This window comes from Abramis brama, assembly GCF_963993115.1.
Source record: "Abramis brama genome assembly, chromosome: 8".
In the NCBI taxonomy this organism is placed as follows: domain Eukaryota; kingdom Metazoa; phylum Chordata; class Actinopteri; order Cypriniformes; family Leuciscidae; genus Abramis; species Abramis brama.
Genome location: NC_139970.1, coordinates 13,120,465 through 13,137,808, shown reverse-complemented (window position 1 = coordinate 13,137,808; position 17,344 = coordinate 13,120,465). Strand labels below are relative to the sequence as shown.

The 17,344-nt window shown below is 38.3% G+C and overlaps 1 protein-coding gene across 4 annotated transcripts in view; it reads right to left on the bottom strand.

Moving 5' to 3' along the window:
* fmnl2a (formin-like 2a) overlaps window positions 1-17,344 on the bottom strand; it is an 87,301-nt gene that overhangs the window by 38,548 nt on the left and 31,409 nt on the right. For all 4 annotated transcript variants that reach the window (XM_084123268.1, XM_084123270.1, XM_084123269.1 and 1 more), the window contains exons 3-6: window positions 14,421-14,501; window positions 8,842-8,918; window positions 2,251-2,334; window positions 85-240 (exon numbers count right to left, since the gene is read on the bottom strand). In XM_084123268.1, coding sequence (XP_083979394.1) covers window positions 85-240; window positions 2,251-2,334; window positions 8,842-8,918; window positions 14,421-14,501 — 398 coding nt within the window. The remainder of the gene's footprint in view (window positions 1-84; window positions 241-2,250; window positions 2,335-8,841; window positions 8,919-14,420; window positions 14,502-17,344) is intronic.

The following is a 17,344-nucleotide window of genomic DNA, read 5'->3' as shown; positions in this document are numbered from 1 at the left end:
CCATAATTGATAATAATATCATGCTTGTATGATTCGTTTGCTGTACCAACAACAGACGATATTTGTGTTGATGCATGTTCACACCTTAACGTTGAATGTCTGCTGGATCTGGAGATGCTGTTGCCTGTGACAGCTGATGAGAGGCTGTTTCCTCCATGGAGATCTTCAATCGATCGACTCCAGGGTTTAGATTTATCCACCGAGTTATCTGTGCTGTTCTCAGAACTGTCCCCATCATACCTGTAAAATATAGAACAACAGATCCTCAGAATAAGAGTAACCCAAAAAGAGAATATTATAGAGTCCAGTCCTCGTGTCCAGTCCAATTCCAGTCCTCGTGACCCACTGCTCTGCACATTTTGTATGTCTCCCTTATTTAACACACCTGAATCAGATCATCAGCTCATTAGGAGAGACTCCATGAACTGAACTAAGTGTGTCAGATAAGAGAGACATACAAAATGTGCAGAGCAGTGGGTCACGAGGACTGGAATTGAGAACCACTGTTATAGAGTCACCATATATCCTATATTTATCTACTCTATTTATCTGTGGCCATGGGACTTCTGCTCATATGCGCACTGCAAAAATGTTAATACTATTTTATTTTTTAAAATAACAAAATAAATGTAGTTAAAGGAGTAGTCCACTTTAAAATGAAAATTACCCCATGATTTACTCACCCTCAAGCCATCCTAGGTGTATATGACTATATTCTTTCAGACGAATACAATCGGAGTTATATTAATAAACACCCTGACGTTTCCGAGTTTTATAATGGCAGTAAATCAGTTTGAAGCTCAAAAAGTGAATCTATCCATGATAAAAGTGCTACACACGGCCTTCTGAAGTGAGGCGATGAGTTTGTGTCAGAAAAATACTAATTTTTAAAACTTTATAAAGTAAAATAACTAGCTTCCGGCCAAACGAACATACGGATTCCACTTAAGTGTAAAGCGCAATTATGCGAGTAATGCAACGTACTGTTGATATTTACGCTACACCACGACGCACTACACTACTTCCAGCATCACAAGTTGGAGACGGTGATGTCTTGTTTACACTTTCGCCTGGCTCTGAAGAGAGAGAGTGAGCGCGCGCGCGACCGGGTCTCTCTCTCTGCTCGTTCTTTCAGTTAGACATGCGTCCTGTAACAAGCGCGGCAGTTCATCTACATTAAACGGTGTAATGAAGCGTGTGGGTTACTACATCCAACAACCGAACATTTTAACTTACCCTCTCGTAACTTCTGCATCCTTTAGCTTGGACTACAAAATTGCAGCGAGAAATAAAAATGGCGGATTGCTCGAAGTGTTGGGCCGGAAGTCAATGTCCTTATTTGGCAGTTCCGCTGCAAATACTGTGACGTAATAGTTCAAAAAACGTCATAGATAACAGAAAAATCGGAACAGGTTGAAAAATATGACCAAAACAGAATATAAAGATATCAACGAAGCACCTGAAGAGAATAATTTCATATTTTCTGTACTTCTAAACACTCCAAATGCATTTAACAATGCAACAACAAAATGCATTTAAGGGCTAAAAAAGTGCATTTGGCATGATATGTCCCCTTTAAGGCGTAAGTGGAATCAATATGTTCATTTGGCTGGAAGCTAGAATTTTACTTTGTAACGTGTTAAATATGAATATTTTTCTTACACTAACTCATCACTTCATTTCAGAAGGCCTTTATTACATTGATAATAATAGCAATTTCTTTAGGAGCAAATCAGCATAGAATGATTTCTGAATGATCGTGTGACACTGAAGAGTAAGGATGCTGAAAATTCTGCTTTGTCATAACAGGAATATATTGCATTTTAAAATATATTAAATTAGAAACAGTTATTTTAAATGGTAAAAAAATATCGCAATATTACTGTTTTTACTGTATTTTTTATCATATTAATATTAATATAATCATATTAAGACAATTCTTTCAAAAACATAAAACATTCTTAACAAACTTTTAGTGTTTCTAGTGTCTTGTATTGATAAAAGTTTTTTTTTTTTTTCAAAACACTAAAACAGAATTTCTTATCGGGTTGTAAAGAGCTATTTGTTGTAAATGGGACCTTGTGACTTGATCTGATCTTAGTGAACAGGCTGCACACACTCTCTAACACACACACACACCGGTCCGCTCAGAGCAGCAGTAAGGCATGCAGTCAGACACAGCAGCGGACTGAGTGAAAAGAGCCATTGTGCTCATTGTGTTCATGTTCGGTACAATCACGGGTGACTTACGTGACAGCATACTGTGCAAACGAAAGATACTCCACCAACACATCCAAACCCTTATTCTCCTCATTCAGAAACTCCCGCACCCACCTAAACAGAGAGAGAGAAAGAGAGAGAGACCATTATAAAAAAATACTGTTGTAGTACTACAATAATGTGATGATATCTTTGATTTCCAAAAGTTGAGACAGTTACTCATTCTTTATTAATAATATTATATTACTGTTCTTCATCATACAGTACTATTATATCACTAATCATGCAGTAATTAAACTAGACAATCCAAGAGACTCTTTAGAGCAGTGTTCTGGTATTCAAGAACTGCACTTACATACAGAGGCAGACGTCATGAAATATGTATCATGGAACGGCGTCTCAGTAGCTTAAAAAAACAGCGTCAACTCAGTTCAGAGATTGAGAGCAAAGGTTTCATGTAGCTGGATTTCTCCCTCAGAGCAACAGCAATGAGAGATACTTCAAAGACTTTGCAGAGACATCCCAGAATACCGCACACATACACATCGACAAAGACCACAAGGATCCTAGAAATGATCAAAAGCTGGTTTTCAATTTTATTTTTTATTTTATTTTTTGGCAGTAAAAAGTAGGCCAGAACCTGAAAACCTTTCAGTTGTGATAACAGAATTCTGAATGAAAAATTAGTTTCTTTTCATTTTCTAACAAGCAGTTTGATCCACACCGTAAGAGTTAATGTAGTTATCTGAAAGTTGTAGGAGCAGCATGAGGTAAATATGGAATTTGAAACTAGCTCACATGATCATATTGTTAAAGTGCCCCTATTGTACTTTTATTTATTTTTAGATATTACCTTTCATGTAGTGTGTTATATAGCTGTTTGTGAATGTAAAACGTCTGCAAAGTTTCAAAGATCAAAGTCCACAATAAATGGAGTTATTGCTAATCGGTTGTTATTTTCCCAAAATAAAGAACCAAATCTGAACTGCCTGAAATGAGTTGTCACTCGTCAGTAATTACAGTCTTACTTTGCTGGACAAACATGTAACAAATTTCCATAATTCCAGCCTATCTTCCAGATATCCAGTCTTCATTGGCTGCCCACAAATAAAGTCGGCATGTCGAGAAGACGCTGTTTTATGCACTGCGAGGGCAAATCCAGTTTGCATGCACATCAAAAAGATGAAGACGCGCTAGAATTGATGCGGTAAAACCGACATTGTTACTGTTCATATCACTGTGTATACAAATGCTGAGGAACACTCTGAAGCTGAATTGCAGATATGTTAATAAGCATATGCTGTAGCATAATAAGGGAACTTTAGATTTTTATGTTAAAATACATCTCTCAGTTTATTGTTCATTGACAGCGGTTAGTGTGCCATTCACAGGTTTATCTCCCCAAAAGGGTAAACACTGACCCCCCCAGGCACCAACCAAACATTGAGAGCGATCCGCTCAGATCCAGATCTTTCCAGCTCATCCTATAGTGTGAGTTTGGGGTCGTGGCTAATGTAGCAGGTGGAGCCAAAGGGTGTTTAGCTAGTTTGGGACCATGGCTGACGCGTAACATGGAAAGAGACATTCAGCTTCGGTTACACAAGTGCAAGCCAAAATTTGCTGCATTTAGACCTGTTTGATGAAGATGAAGATGACCTGTGATGCAATGCTCTACAATGGAGGCTTCAATACCATACAGCAGCGGTTTTCAACTCTGCCCTGCTGAAAAATCCAGCATTAACCAGCATGAATTCAATGCTGGTCAAGGCTGGTTTATGCAGGATAGTGCTGGTCTAGCTGGTGGACTAGCATAGCCACGTTGTTCTCAAGGGAAATGGAGTTGGTGAAGCTGGTTCACCAGCATGGTTTTGCGGGGTTGAGTGAGTATGCAAGCAATATTTTGGGGACAAACATTGTTTTTGCTTGCACATTTCAATATTTAACACATTAAGTAAAGAAAAACAATATAAGATTAAAACATGATTTATTGTAATACACTGAACAAAATTATAAACGCAACACTTTTGTTTTTGCCCCCATTTTTCATGAGCTGAACTCAAAGATCTAAGACTTTTTCTATGTACACAAAAGGCCTATTTCTCTCAAATAGTGTTCACAAATCTGTCTAAATCTGTGTTAGTGAGCACTTCTCCTTTGCCGAGATAATCCATCCACCTCACAGGTGTGGCATATCAAGATGCTGATTAGACAGTATGATTATTGCACAGATGTGCCTTAGGCTGGCCACAATAAAAGGCCACTCTAAAATGTGCAGTTTCACTATATTGGGGTATTTTTAAAAAATAAAAGTTGCTGGAAATTGGCAGGACCTGGAACATGCTGTCGTATACGCCGATCCAGAGCATCCTAAACATGCTCAATGGGTGACATGTCCGGTATGCAAGAACTGGGATGTTTTCAGCTTCCAGGAATTGTATACAGATCCTTGCAACATGGGGCCGTGCATTATCATGCTGCAACATGAGGTGATGGTCGTGGATGAATGGTACAACAATGGAATGTCCCCGGATGATCTACTATTTCCGGTGGATTTCGTAGTGTGGATCCGTGCACACTATAACGGCTAATATTGCCCACAACCCATTACGCTTTGGAGGAGGGACTACAAACTACAAAACATGGTAGATAAGCGCGACCGACAGTGAGAGGTTTAGATAAAGGTTTGAGTGACTAATCAAAGTTTAACCTGATAAAAAATATATATTTATTTAATGTTATCTTTGTTATATTTCATCTGCACTAACAATGTGGACTTTTATAAAGATCCGTTTGGCCATTAACTTTTAAATGCATCATTATGCATTAATATGAGGAGAGTTCTCTGCATGAAAGACCCACGACTGCAGATCAACGTGCAACTGTATTTCTCTCCGATACTGTAGGAAATTAAATAATAATAATAATAATAATTCATTACATTTATATAGCGCTTTTCTTGGCACTCAAAGCGCTTTACATAGAAGGGGGAATCTCCTCAACCACCACCAATTTGCAGCATCTACTTGGATGATGCGACGGCAGCCATATTGCGCCAGAACGCCCACCACACACCAGCTTACTGGTGGAGAGGAGACAGTGATGAAGCCAATCAGTATATGGGGATGATTAGGAGGCCATGATGGACAGAGGCCACTGGGCAAATTTGGCCAGGATGCCGGGGTTACACCCCTACTCTTTCGAAAGACATCCTGGGATTTTTAATGACCACAGAGAGTCGGGACCTCGGTTTAACGTCTCATCCGAAGGACGGTGCTCTTTGACAGTATAATGTCCCCGTCACTATACTGGGGCATTAGGACCCACACAGACCACAGGGTGAGCACCCCCTGCTGGCCTCACTAACACCTCTTCCAGCAGCAACCTGGTTTTTCTCAGGAGGTCTCCCATCCAGGTACTAACCAGGCTCAGCCCTGCTTAGCTTCAGTGGGCAATCAGTCTTGGGCTACAGGGTGACATGGCTGCTGGTGTGAAATGAAATGAAATGTGAAGGATTTTATCTTTGACAAGATGATTGACAGGCCAGTTTACTATGACAGGATACGACAGAGAGCAACCGTTAAAGACGCAATTATATGATGTGATAGTATGTCCCAAAGCTTGTCTACTCATGTGCTACACACTCAAAAGTATGTACTTTTTCTTCACAAAAAGAATACATACTTTTAGGGCGTAGTATAAGTAGGCGAATTGAGACGCAGCATGAGAGTCCATGAAAGTGAAACTAAAGATAAATGAGTCCAGATAACTGTGACAGAAAGCATGCACTTTCAACCAATGTCAAGGACCAAGTGCTTTCAAACAGACTTCAAGCACTTTTGTACATGTACCATATAAAAGAAATTAACCCAAACTGGTTTGTAATAAGTGAACATGGCAATGCTCTTTGTGGAGTTGTTTAAGCATCCTCTGGTGAGATATTATTGATTTTATCTGAGGCTGTGTGGCTGTGAGTCATTGTGCTTCTGCTTGTCTCTTATCTTTTTCAGTTCCTGTTGTTCCTCTTATCTTCAGTGATTCTGCTTGTTAACCACAGGTGTCATCACTAATGGTCAATCATCACTTGAAAAGTGAATCTACTTTATTTCACTAACTGCAACATTGCTTCAGTGTTCAGTTTACTCTCTATAGATTGGCACCAGGGACCAGGACCAGGGTTGAGAACTACTGCCATACAGCATCACCATGCACCGGTTCAGAAAGACAAATGTAAACATTTTATAATGTTTATTTTGATGTGTCCAGTGTAGAACGCTGTTATATAAATTGTGACACATGTCAGAAAAATTATCCTATTGCAGATATATTTGATGGGTTTATTATAAGCAAGACACTCTCGTTCGTTACACAGAGTTTTCGACTACTTAGTTGCTCACTTATGACACATACCAACACAGCTAAAAGTATTCCTAATATGTTGGACCTTTCATTGAAAGTATCCTATTTTTTACCTGTTAAGACATTCCTTCACAAGCACCCGTGTTTGCGACTGAAATTTTTTTTTGCGTTTGTAAGGTTGTTTGAAATATGCTTCATTTCTGTACTTCTGATAAGTGCCATTAGTGTCGCAAAAATGACATACTTCACATTTAAGGTCTGTTCACCTATTTATTACATAATTCTGGGAATGCTTCATTCAGTGGCATGACATGGCAAATATTGCACTCTATTCTTTTTTGTTTGACCCGACTGTACAATATTCCTTAAAATATAGCGTTAACATAATGCACAGTACAAACGGTGGAAACATTGTTTGTAAAATGAGGAACAGATCTGAATCTCTTGTGGTACCTTTCTGTTGTTTTGTGTTTGTCGAACCCTCTGTGAGCAGATAATACTGCCTTATCTCATCTAGATTAGCTAGATCATTTATGTAATCTAGTTTAGTAGCATATGGTAGCTAAATCTCTGTACCGTATGTCTATCTGCTCTGGGAGTATGTTTGTCTGGTCTGGACAGCCCTTGAAATAATGAAACCTCAATAACAGTCATTTAGGGGATGACAAGGAAAGAGTGTGTGTTATATGTGTTATATGTGATATCACATCTTCCCATTTTCCTGTTGTGACATTTTCCTGACCTCGCTGACTTCCGTCAGCCTTTCCACTTCCTGTAAATCCTAGTTCCCAACATGCAACTGGGTGTGTGATTTTCAGCACTCACAAAATCTCAGAAGCCCCCAGCATGTCTCTGCCTGCCGTTGTGTTTCTCACCACTGCACAATTTTGGGGAAATAAATTAATTGCACATTTCTGATTCAATTACAATTTAAAATGCAATTTAAAAAAAGAAAGAAAATTGTTTTGCTTTGTTTGTAGGACTGCAAAATTTGGTTGTCATTTATCAATATGGCAACAAAATACTTCACTTTACATTACAACTGTAAAATTACAATACTAATATGTATTTCAAAACACGCAATGTGCACCACAAGATACACACTCTTTAGTCATGTGTAGGGGATTGGTGTGGCATTACCACTTAATGTTTGGCGGGTTAGGGACTGCGGTTAGAAATCACATTCCTTTGGTAGAAATCACTCAAGGGGGAAAGGGTCACCCTCGGTAGAATTTGCGTTTCAGGGTGGGGGCCTTAGGGGAGAACCTTATGGGCCCTCCAATGCCTCTGGGGCCCCTGTTGACAGTCCCCTTTTTATGTATTTTTAGTTTTTAAAAAATGTGCAAATGTTAATATTTACATGTAAAACTGATATTATTATACTGTATTTAGTTGAATACATCTTTGCATTTTTAACTAGATATTTTTTCACACAGCTCATTGTATGGTAGAACAGGGGTGTCCAACCCTGCTCCTGGAAGGCTATCATTCTGCAGAGTTTAGCTCCTACCCTGATCAAATCTAACCTAAGTCTTCAGGATTTCTTAAAAATTATATGTTGTGTCATAGATTACTGTTGTGTCATAAATTATATATTAAATATATGATAGATTAGGAATGGAGCTAAAACTCAGCAGGACAGTGGAGCTCAAGGGTTAGAGTTGCTCAACCCTGAGGTTGAAGATGAAAATTACAAGACATTTAGATGCACTGCTTAAAGTCGAACACACCTCATGACTAAATACATTGAGCTGCTGCCATTGTGATTGGCTGATTGGATATTTATGTTAATGAGCAGTTTGACAAGTGTACTTTATAAAGTGGCCAGTGAGTGTATATGCAGTGTAGTATTCAATAAGCATTACTCTAGTATTACATTCTGAACATTTTCAGAGTACTTGTAAGAATTACCGGCTCGACCGGATACTTCCTTTGAACCGGGTTCAACCGGCTCAAAAGAACGATTCGTTCAAGAACCGAACATCACTAGTAAGAATAGTCCTGATTAGGTTGTGTAGAGATTCTCACAAAACCTATCGGTTGGCACAGAAATATGACAAGTCCAGTCAGGAATATTTGGCTGGTGAGTGTACTGCGTCAGACAAAAGACCATTATTTCAGCTTCAATTCATGATACATGAGGGCTTTCGTAGTGCTACAGTTTCCCTTCAGGACTCAGGAGAGTGTCTGTGTAACTCAGAACAGTGATCACAGCTCGAGTGTGATCAGTATTTAATGAACACACATGCACACTGATGAACTCACCCGATGTGATTGGTTCGTAATGAGATTTCCAGCTCCCGCAGGACCTGCGTCGACTCCTGCACTCTCCTCCTGAACTTCTACAGAAGACAGAACAAAAAAAAGTATTTATTGCAGCGTTCATCTATTATGCCCACTGTGATTTCGGCAATCCCATAAGATCATTACAAATCACACTGTATGACATGGATCTAATAAACTTGGGTACGACATGTATGTATGTCGTAGGCTACGGCGCACGTCAGTATAGAAGAATAAAACGTCATCAGCATGTGCTAATTTTTGGTAAACAAATAGAGCAAGATGAATCACACTTTGGCAATTGTGGTTTTTATGTGTGCTGAAAAAAAGGAGGAGGCAAAAGAGAAGAATATGGACGTGGTCATGGAAAAGACAGCAACTTGGCATGCCAATTTTGCAAATGGATCTCGAGGTAAGAAGTTTTAGTTTTAGTTATTAATACACCATTTCATGTTGCATTTTTATTGGCTAGTCAGTAGATGAAGGTCGTAGCTGCAAACACACTGCGAGATGATCATGCTAAATTTATGACACTTTCAGAAAATTATCACAGGCTATTTTAGTCGCAGTGACAATGGCCGTCTTTGAACCTCTCTCACTGTAAGACATAAGACAATTGGTCATCTTTCATCTGGGACAGCCCAAAATCGTACAGTGTGTACTGGGCATTAGGCACTTGATTCTCCTAGACAACAATGGGATTAAATAAATAGCAAAAGAAGAAAAAGTCACTCAGGTCTCCTCTACACTGAAAAAAATAATAATATATATTTATTGTTTATTGTTAAATCCCTGTTTACATGGTAGTTTCCTAATCAGAGTATTGTCTTAATCGGCTTAATATCGGAATATTGTTGTCTATGTAAATGTACTGAATGTCTCAAACTGTGCTCAGATTTGCCAAGATGATTGGATGGTGAAAATGTGTCTCTATGACATTTTTTTGGAAAGGAGAGGTTAAAAGAAATAAGAGAGATTGGCGATTGGTGACAACATTTCATTTCAGAGGTGACTCAAGTTATAACATTTTAATTTAAGATTACAAAAACAAACTTGAAACATGTATTAAAAAGTGAATTTAAGTTAATGGATTTAGCTTGCTATGCAACAAATGGGCGTGTGGTATCAAGAAAAAGTGTTATGGCAACGTAACAGGTCCAAATATTGGAATATTATTTTGCTTAATCAAAACAACATTTGATTGATCATCTGCTAAATACATACTTGCAATACATAGTATAAGAATTAGATGTCTTAATAGCCTACATGTCTCTCTCCTTTTATCTGTTGCTGTCTCAATCCCCTCCTCTTTTTCACTGTCATTCCCACTCTAACTCCCTTTGATGCAATCATTTCAGTGTCTGACATCAGTCGGATTGATTATTAATGCCTGGCCTGCCACTCATCATCATGGCTGCCGTCTAATTAGTGTTGCAGAACTGCAGCATCAGTTTTGAGTTAAGATTTGGCAGCATATCCCGTTCAGCTGGTAAAAGCAGCGTGTCCCTCTCATTGGATGACATTTTCACATGCATTTCACCTGACACGTGATTGGGTTGGCCACAAAGCCACTGTAACCATGGCTACAGAGAACAAAAGTGGGCCCACAGTTTGGACTCAACCCTATTATGAGACTAAGTGGAGAAAACAACCAAATAAACCCATTGCCTTAAACTAATTTGTGATTTACTGTGCTTTCAATCTTTTCATTTTTTATGATGCAAAGATTTGAGTTGGGTGAATCTCTGTTACATTTACCCAGTTATATTTTTCTTTAAGAATCAATTTTATCTATCACAAAAAATCAGTAAGAGTGTAGAGCTATAAAATGAATGAAGTCATAGCACAAATAATTGATTTTGGGTGTATTTGATGAAATTATTGAGTTCATATTATTTACATATTTGAAATGACGCAAGACTAACTTGCATTGCCTCTGAAATGACATGTTGTCAGTGATATTCTCTCTTTTTTTACATTTATAAAAAAGTTGTGTCAACCACCACAAACTTCACTTCAAAAATCCACTTTTTTTGGGGATTTTTTTTTTTAAGGCACTTCTGGCTTACTATTTTGCTATAGGCCTACTATGATTTGGTACACATTAATTCTAATCTTAAATAATATTAAGGACGGATCCTATGCAAATTGAGACAGAGAGTGACAAAGAGAAAGAGACACAGACACATAAAAACAACAGATATAGTGAGTAAAGAGAAAAAGAGGGGAGTGTGTGCTCTGTTGTTCCCAGCGTGGGTGTGTTTGGCACATGTGGAGTGCAGTGTGTTTTCAGTGTGTGTGCAGAGCTCACGCTCCCACCTCGACTTTAAGCATTCCCAGCTGTGGTGAGAGAGAGAGAGAGAGAGAGAGAGAGAGAGAGAGAGAGAGAGAGAGAGAGAGAGAGAGAGAGAGAGAGAGAGAGAGAGAGAGAGAGAGAGAGAGGGAAAGAGAAGGGGGAAAAAGAACGCAGTTCTCCAGAGAGGTCATCCTGGATTGGAATCAATGGCAAAGACATTCTTCAGGACCCTCTGGAATGACCCTCTTCCTGCTGCAATCCGATTGGCTGAGAGCCGCGTGTGGAATGCACCGTATGTAAAGCTCTCGGCGCACACAAAGTAACAATTGTTCAAGTCTGCAGAAAAGAGCCATGGCCAGAACGTACAGTCATAACTCTCTCTGTCTCTTTCTCTTTTTCGCTTTCATTGTATTCATCACCTACCTTCATTGGGACTTTCTATTTCCCACTGTCTATTTTTTTTTTATGTGTGTCTCAACTCTTTCACCACATCTCTGATCCCCCATCCCATTTTTTTTTTTCTCGTTCTGTACTTTCTCTGAGCTCAGGGACATGATGTCAGCTGCCGGCGTGCAACACCCATGAGATCAGCTCAAGAACACCTTCAGAGTCCAAACCACATAAAAGACATAAACAATAATATCTGACCTTTAATATTGAATCTAGGGCTGTCCATCTGTTAACACATGCGATTAATGCAAAATCCTTAATGTGTTAAAATAATTGAAATCAAATAAATTACTGAAGCACATGAAATTACGTTATTAACGTAATTTACGTCACGCAGTTACATGATCATAGAAGTTGGGAGTTTATCACATTGAGCATCTATAATGGCACAAGCACCTGTGACCCGGTAGGCAGAAATTTCTATTCTAACTTATTAACCCAATTTCGCTTCTATGTTTGCGATCAGATCATTTTAAGCCGCTGAATTTTCCATCTAATGAAGAGTAAGCAAATTCATTCAAACAATCAGTCCAAAACAGTGCTAATATAAAGAAAACCAGGCTTATTACATCAGAGATGGCAGAGAAAATAGTGACCCACGGACAGTTTTCAGTGAATTATTCATTCCAGTGTCTGTTTAGCTTTAAAACACGAGCTCTGTCATATTCTGTGATTGTTTCTGATGAGCACTGTGTGAAATACAGACTGAACAGAACGTCAAAACATCCCACCGCTGGCCAGATGCTACGCTAACTACATTTCTCGGCTGGATAAAGCAAATCTCGCTAGTAAAGTTTAGATGGATGCGGATTGTAATCAAGGTAAAGATGATTGCAGTGACGTACAGGAGTCTGCGTCATGTTCATGTATGCGTCAGTCCGTTATTTTTTTGGCATCTCCATATGGCTCTGCTCAGTAACTTGACTAAAATTTGTCTAAAATTTAAACAAGCTCTAAAAAGTTCTAAACAAGCTCTTTGTTGTTGCACTGTACACATACTGTACACTGAAAACTTTTTTTCTGTAATGTTTTATCATGTTTTTTTTTGTGTGTGTGTGTGCATAAATTTATGAATTATATAGACTTTTATCATTTAGTTATTTGGTGTCCTTTTGGAGTCTCCAAGTGTCCTATTTTGGAAAGACACCTGAATTTACCTTGAAAAAAGCTTGCAGAAAATACAGTTTTGCATCGCATTGCATCAAAAGCAAATAGAACCGATTATAATTACTGACGCTGTTTAAACTGGATACGGTATGCAGACGCCGTTCAATTTCAGACATACTCCACATGCTTGAGCTACTCCTGACAACAGGACAAATGGAAGAGTAAATAAACATTCACTTTGACAGTAGGACCCCAGCATCAGGAACAAGTTGACGTTTAATTTTAAATGGCGTCCCGGATTGTGACAGAGAATTATGTGTGTGTTCTGAGCATTTGACTGCAGACTGTTTTGTAAATGAGTGTAATGGAGAGTTCGCAATGAAACTTTTTTTGAAAGATGAAGCAGCCAACTGTTAGGATCATCATTGCAACCAAGCCCCTAAGTTAAGAAAACCCTAAAACCCTAAAACCCCTAAAACCCTAAAACCCTGTAATTTTCTCTGGCCCCCTCCCTGTTCGCCGGAGTGATGAGATACTTAGTAGACTGTACTCACTCAACGGCTGGCTGTCTAAGTGGTGTCCGCAAAATAATATAGAATTCATAGACAATTGTAAAAGTTTTTGGGGCAGACCTGACCAGCTGAAAAGAGATGGTATTCATCCCTCCTGGGATGGTGCTGCTCTTCTCTCTAGTAATATGGCACATAGTCTTAGAGCTCAAACATGAATTGGGGCCAGGTCAGGAAGCAGACAAGACTGGCTAAACCGACCGTCCTCCAAGTATATGCAGAGCAGAAGGTGCTACACACAGCCGAGCGATGCACAATATACGGCTGGTCTCAGATTCTGACGGCAAGGCCACAGACCGCCCACTGTCCATTTACTGACCTCCTGATGTATATTTTATTCAACACTGGAAAGTTGAAAGTTGTGCTTAAAAAGAACCAGGTTTATATTATAAGCATTTCTGATGAAGAACTAATCACTGGATTTACCAAAATATGACATTCAAGTTCAAATCTTTATTTGAATAAATTAAAATGTTCTATTTGGTCTACAAATAAACCAACAAACTGTGGTTGGTCACTTTACAGTACATGTTGCTGAGTCAGACTTCTTGACTAAGTGGGCAGTTCTTGGCCAGAATAAACTGCAATCTTGACCAGTCTTTAAGGCGCAAGTCAGATGTGAGTTTAGGTTGTGGACTACTACGTTTTACTCTAATCTTTAGATGATCTGATGTTTAGGCGTATCCTCTTTCCTTATTACTTTACTGTCACTGGGCCAAGTGGTTGACATGCAATTTGGGCCATCATGCGTTCATACATCTGTCTGACATCAGAAAGTTGTAAAAGTTCAGCTCGCTTTCAATAAACAGTTGTTTTAGAGGAAGTTTTAAGTTTTGAGTTCTGATTCCTCATGATGTGACCCCTTGACACTTTCCCTGCACCAGAAATCAGCTGTAAAGCAAGGTGTATCATTTGATTCCTATCACAGGAATCAAGTTTGCCCAAGCAAGAAGTAAGTTTGACCCCAGTAGGAAGTAGAATGCCTCCTGTTCCTCTCCGTACTATTGTAGAGTAGCAATAAGGGCAGCACTGTTATCAGGAGCTATTTTGTGTCTGAGGTCACCCATCCCAGCCTTAACACACACACACACACACACACACAGGCCAGTCCGCACTGAGGGAATAAGACCAGAACTCACCTTTCTGGTCACGGCCGGGTCAAGATAACTCTGTAACTTGTGGATGTATGTGTGAGGAGGATTCTTCACCTGGAATCGTTCCTGGAAAAGAGAGATAAAAAGATGTGTTCATGGTTTTACTGATTTTCATGTAAAAGTGTTAGCAATTCCTATGTTAGTTTTGTGCTAGTATTGTAGTTGTATGAGGAATATGGAGTGGGTTTATCCAATTTGTGGGACTTTTTAATTCACGGAGTGTGAATTACTTTCAGTCTTCACATCACCGAAATGTTGTCCCAACTAGCTTAACAAAGTAGTCTGAACAATTTTATGTTGATAACATTGATAATTTGTTAAAAGGATAGTTTTCCCAAAAAATTTGTCATCATTTAATCACCCTTGTGTTTTTTCAAAATCACAAGCCATTTGTTAAGATGTTTTAATGAAGCCTGAGAGATTTCAGTCCCTCCCTTGGAAGTCAATTTCATCAAAACTTTCAAGCTTCAAAAAGTTCATAAAGACATCATAAAAGTATCCATCTGACTTGGTTTAATCTAACTGCTAATTTTGCAATTTTGCACTAGCCAAACTGGCTAGTGGCTAAACAAAGTATTCAATTTGTGGGAGATATTTTCCATTGACTATGGGTTGACAGATTACATATTGTTTACACAAACACAAGAACACTACTGTAAATTCTCCTAAGAGAGATTAATCATCTTTCGGACTAAACTACTTTCAACTGGCCAATAGTGTGATATTAACATGTCCACATGTCTGGCCGTGTGTCCATTATCTTTGTCAGATGTGTTAACCTCATTAAACATAAGTTTAATGAAAGTTCAAAATGTTAAAGATAGATCCAAAAATGAAATAATCTGATGCATGTTTTCTCCACAGGTCATTACAAATATCACATTTTAAATATCTGCAAGTATGAATATGAATTTCATCGATTTGATTTATAAATATCTTTACAAAAGAAAGTGCTAACGAATGGAAGTAATAACAAAGTGATTATTATTAATCATGGTAACACTTCATATCGATAGTCCACTTAAAGGGATGGTTTGGAGTAAAATCAGCCTAGGGTCCTTTGTACCATGACCTCGAGCCAAAGTTGCAAAGTTACTAATAGTTAGTAGAATGTTCAAAAGTGGACTATCGAAATAAAGCGTAACTGGTAACACTTTACAATACGGTTCATCAGTTAACATTTGTTAATGTATTACTAACCATAAGCAATACATTTGTTACTGTATTTGTTAATCTTTGTTAACGTTAGTTAATACAAATACAGCTGTTCATTGTTTGTTCATGTTACTTCACAGTGCATTAACTAATGTTAACAAATACAATTTTTGATTTTAATAATGTATTAGTAAATGTTGAAATTAGCATTAACAAAGATGAATAACTGCTGTAGAAGTGCAGTTAACAATTTAACAATAACAGTTAAGTATTAGTTCAGGTTAACTAATGTAGTTAATGTTAACTACTGAAACCTTAAATGGATGGTTGATTATGATTTCACTTTTTTAACTTTAGTTAGTGTGTAATGTCGCTGTTTGAGCATAAACAACATCTGCAAAGTTACAACGCTCAAAGTTCAAAGCAAAGGGAGATCTTTGCTTTTAAATAAATTGCTTTTTAAGGACTACAACAAACGGATGGTAGGGACTACACAACATTCCTCCCAGGTTAGTGACATCACTAACCCTAAAATTTACATAAACCCCGCCCCCGGAACACGATTTATAGATTATCAAGACAGAATATGCTAATCAATGACTAGAAGATAACTACACATCAGCTACATAAATTCATCAACTAACCATTCAGAAATGTCCTGTTGCTTCTACATGTTGTCACCTCTTCTTGAGTCTCGTCTCCATCATTGTCTGAATCCGGTTTGAACATTAAAGGCTAAACGTTTTTGAAATTTTCAGTGCATGTCTGTGTGAGTGCAAGCTGTTGAAGCTCCGCCCTCTGTGCCGGGAGCAGCAGCTCATTTGCATTTAAAGGAACAGACACAAAACGGTGTGTTTTTGCTCACCCTCAAAAAGTGACAATTTTAACATGCTATATAAAAATATCTGTGGGGTATTTTGAGCTAAAACTTCACATACACACTCTGGAGACATCAAATACATATTTTACATCTTGTGAAAAGGGCATTATACCATCCCTTTAATCATTTATGTATAATATTTACTCATACTAATAATTTAGTTATATTCTAAATCAAATGTGTATACAATTCTCTCACTCATTTGGATGTTAACCTTGGCAACAGCCAATCAACAGCAGTGCATAACAGGAAAGAGGAAGAGACCTAGTTCTGCTCAAAACAACACAAGGCCCCTGCACACACACACACAACACATCAGCCACAGATATCACATTGACATTTAATATGTGGCCAGTGTGTGAGTGTTTGTGTGGAACATGTATACTCCATTTACTTGTTATTGGGATAAAATGTCCCCACAAAGATGGCAATATTCAAAATCCTTGTCCTTGTGGGGAATGTTTTGGTCCCTATTAGGAAAACAGCTTATCAATCATACAGAATGTTTTTTTGTTTTTTTTTTGTTATTAATAGTAAATTGATTAACATGGCGGCTCATGTGATCTCAACAAGGCAGTGTCCACTGATATATTATCAGTGGGGTCACATGATGGCCAGTATTAGAGTTCACAATCATTGTCAATATCACTGGTTGGATGGGATGGACACAGTATAGGATGAGTATTAACAATGAGTATAAAAAAGCAACAACAACAGCAGCCAGACAAGTTGTGCTGTCTTCATGAGGACAAGATAAAGACCATATGTTATGTCTGCAGGGACACAAGGTCACCTAATGGACAAACAATGACTCACTGTAGTACAGATTGCCCACACTTGTCTCACTGAAATGCATGGTAAAATCTAAAATACA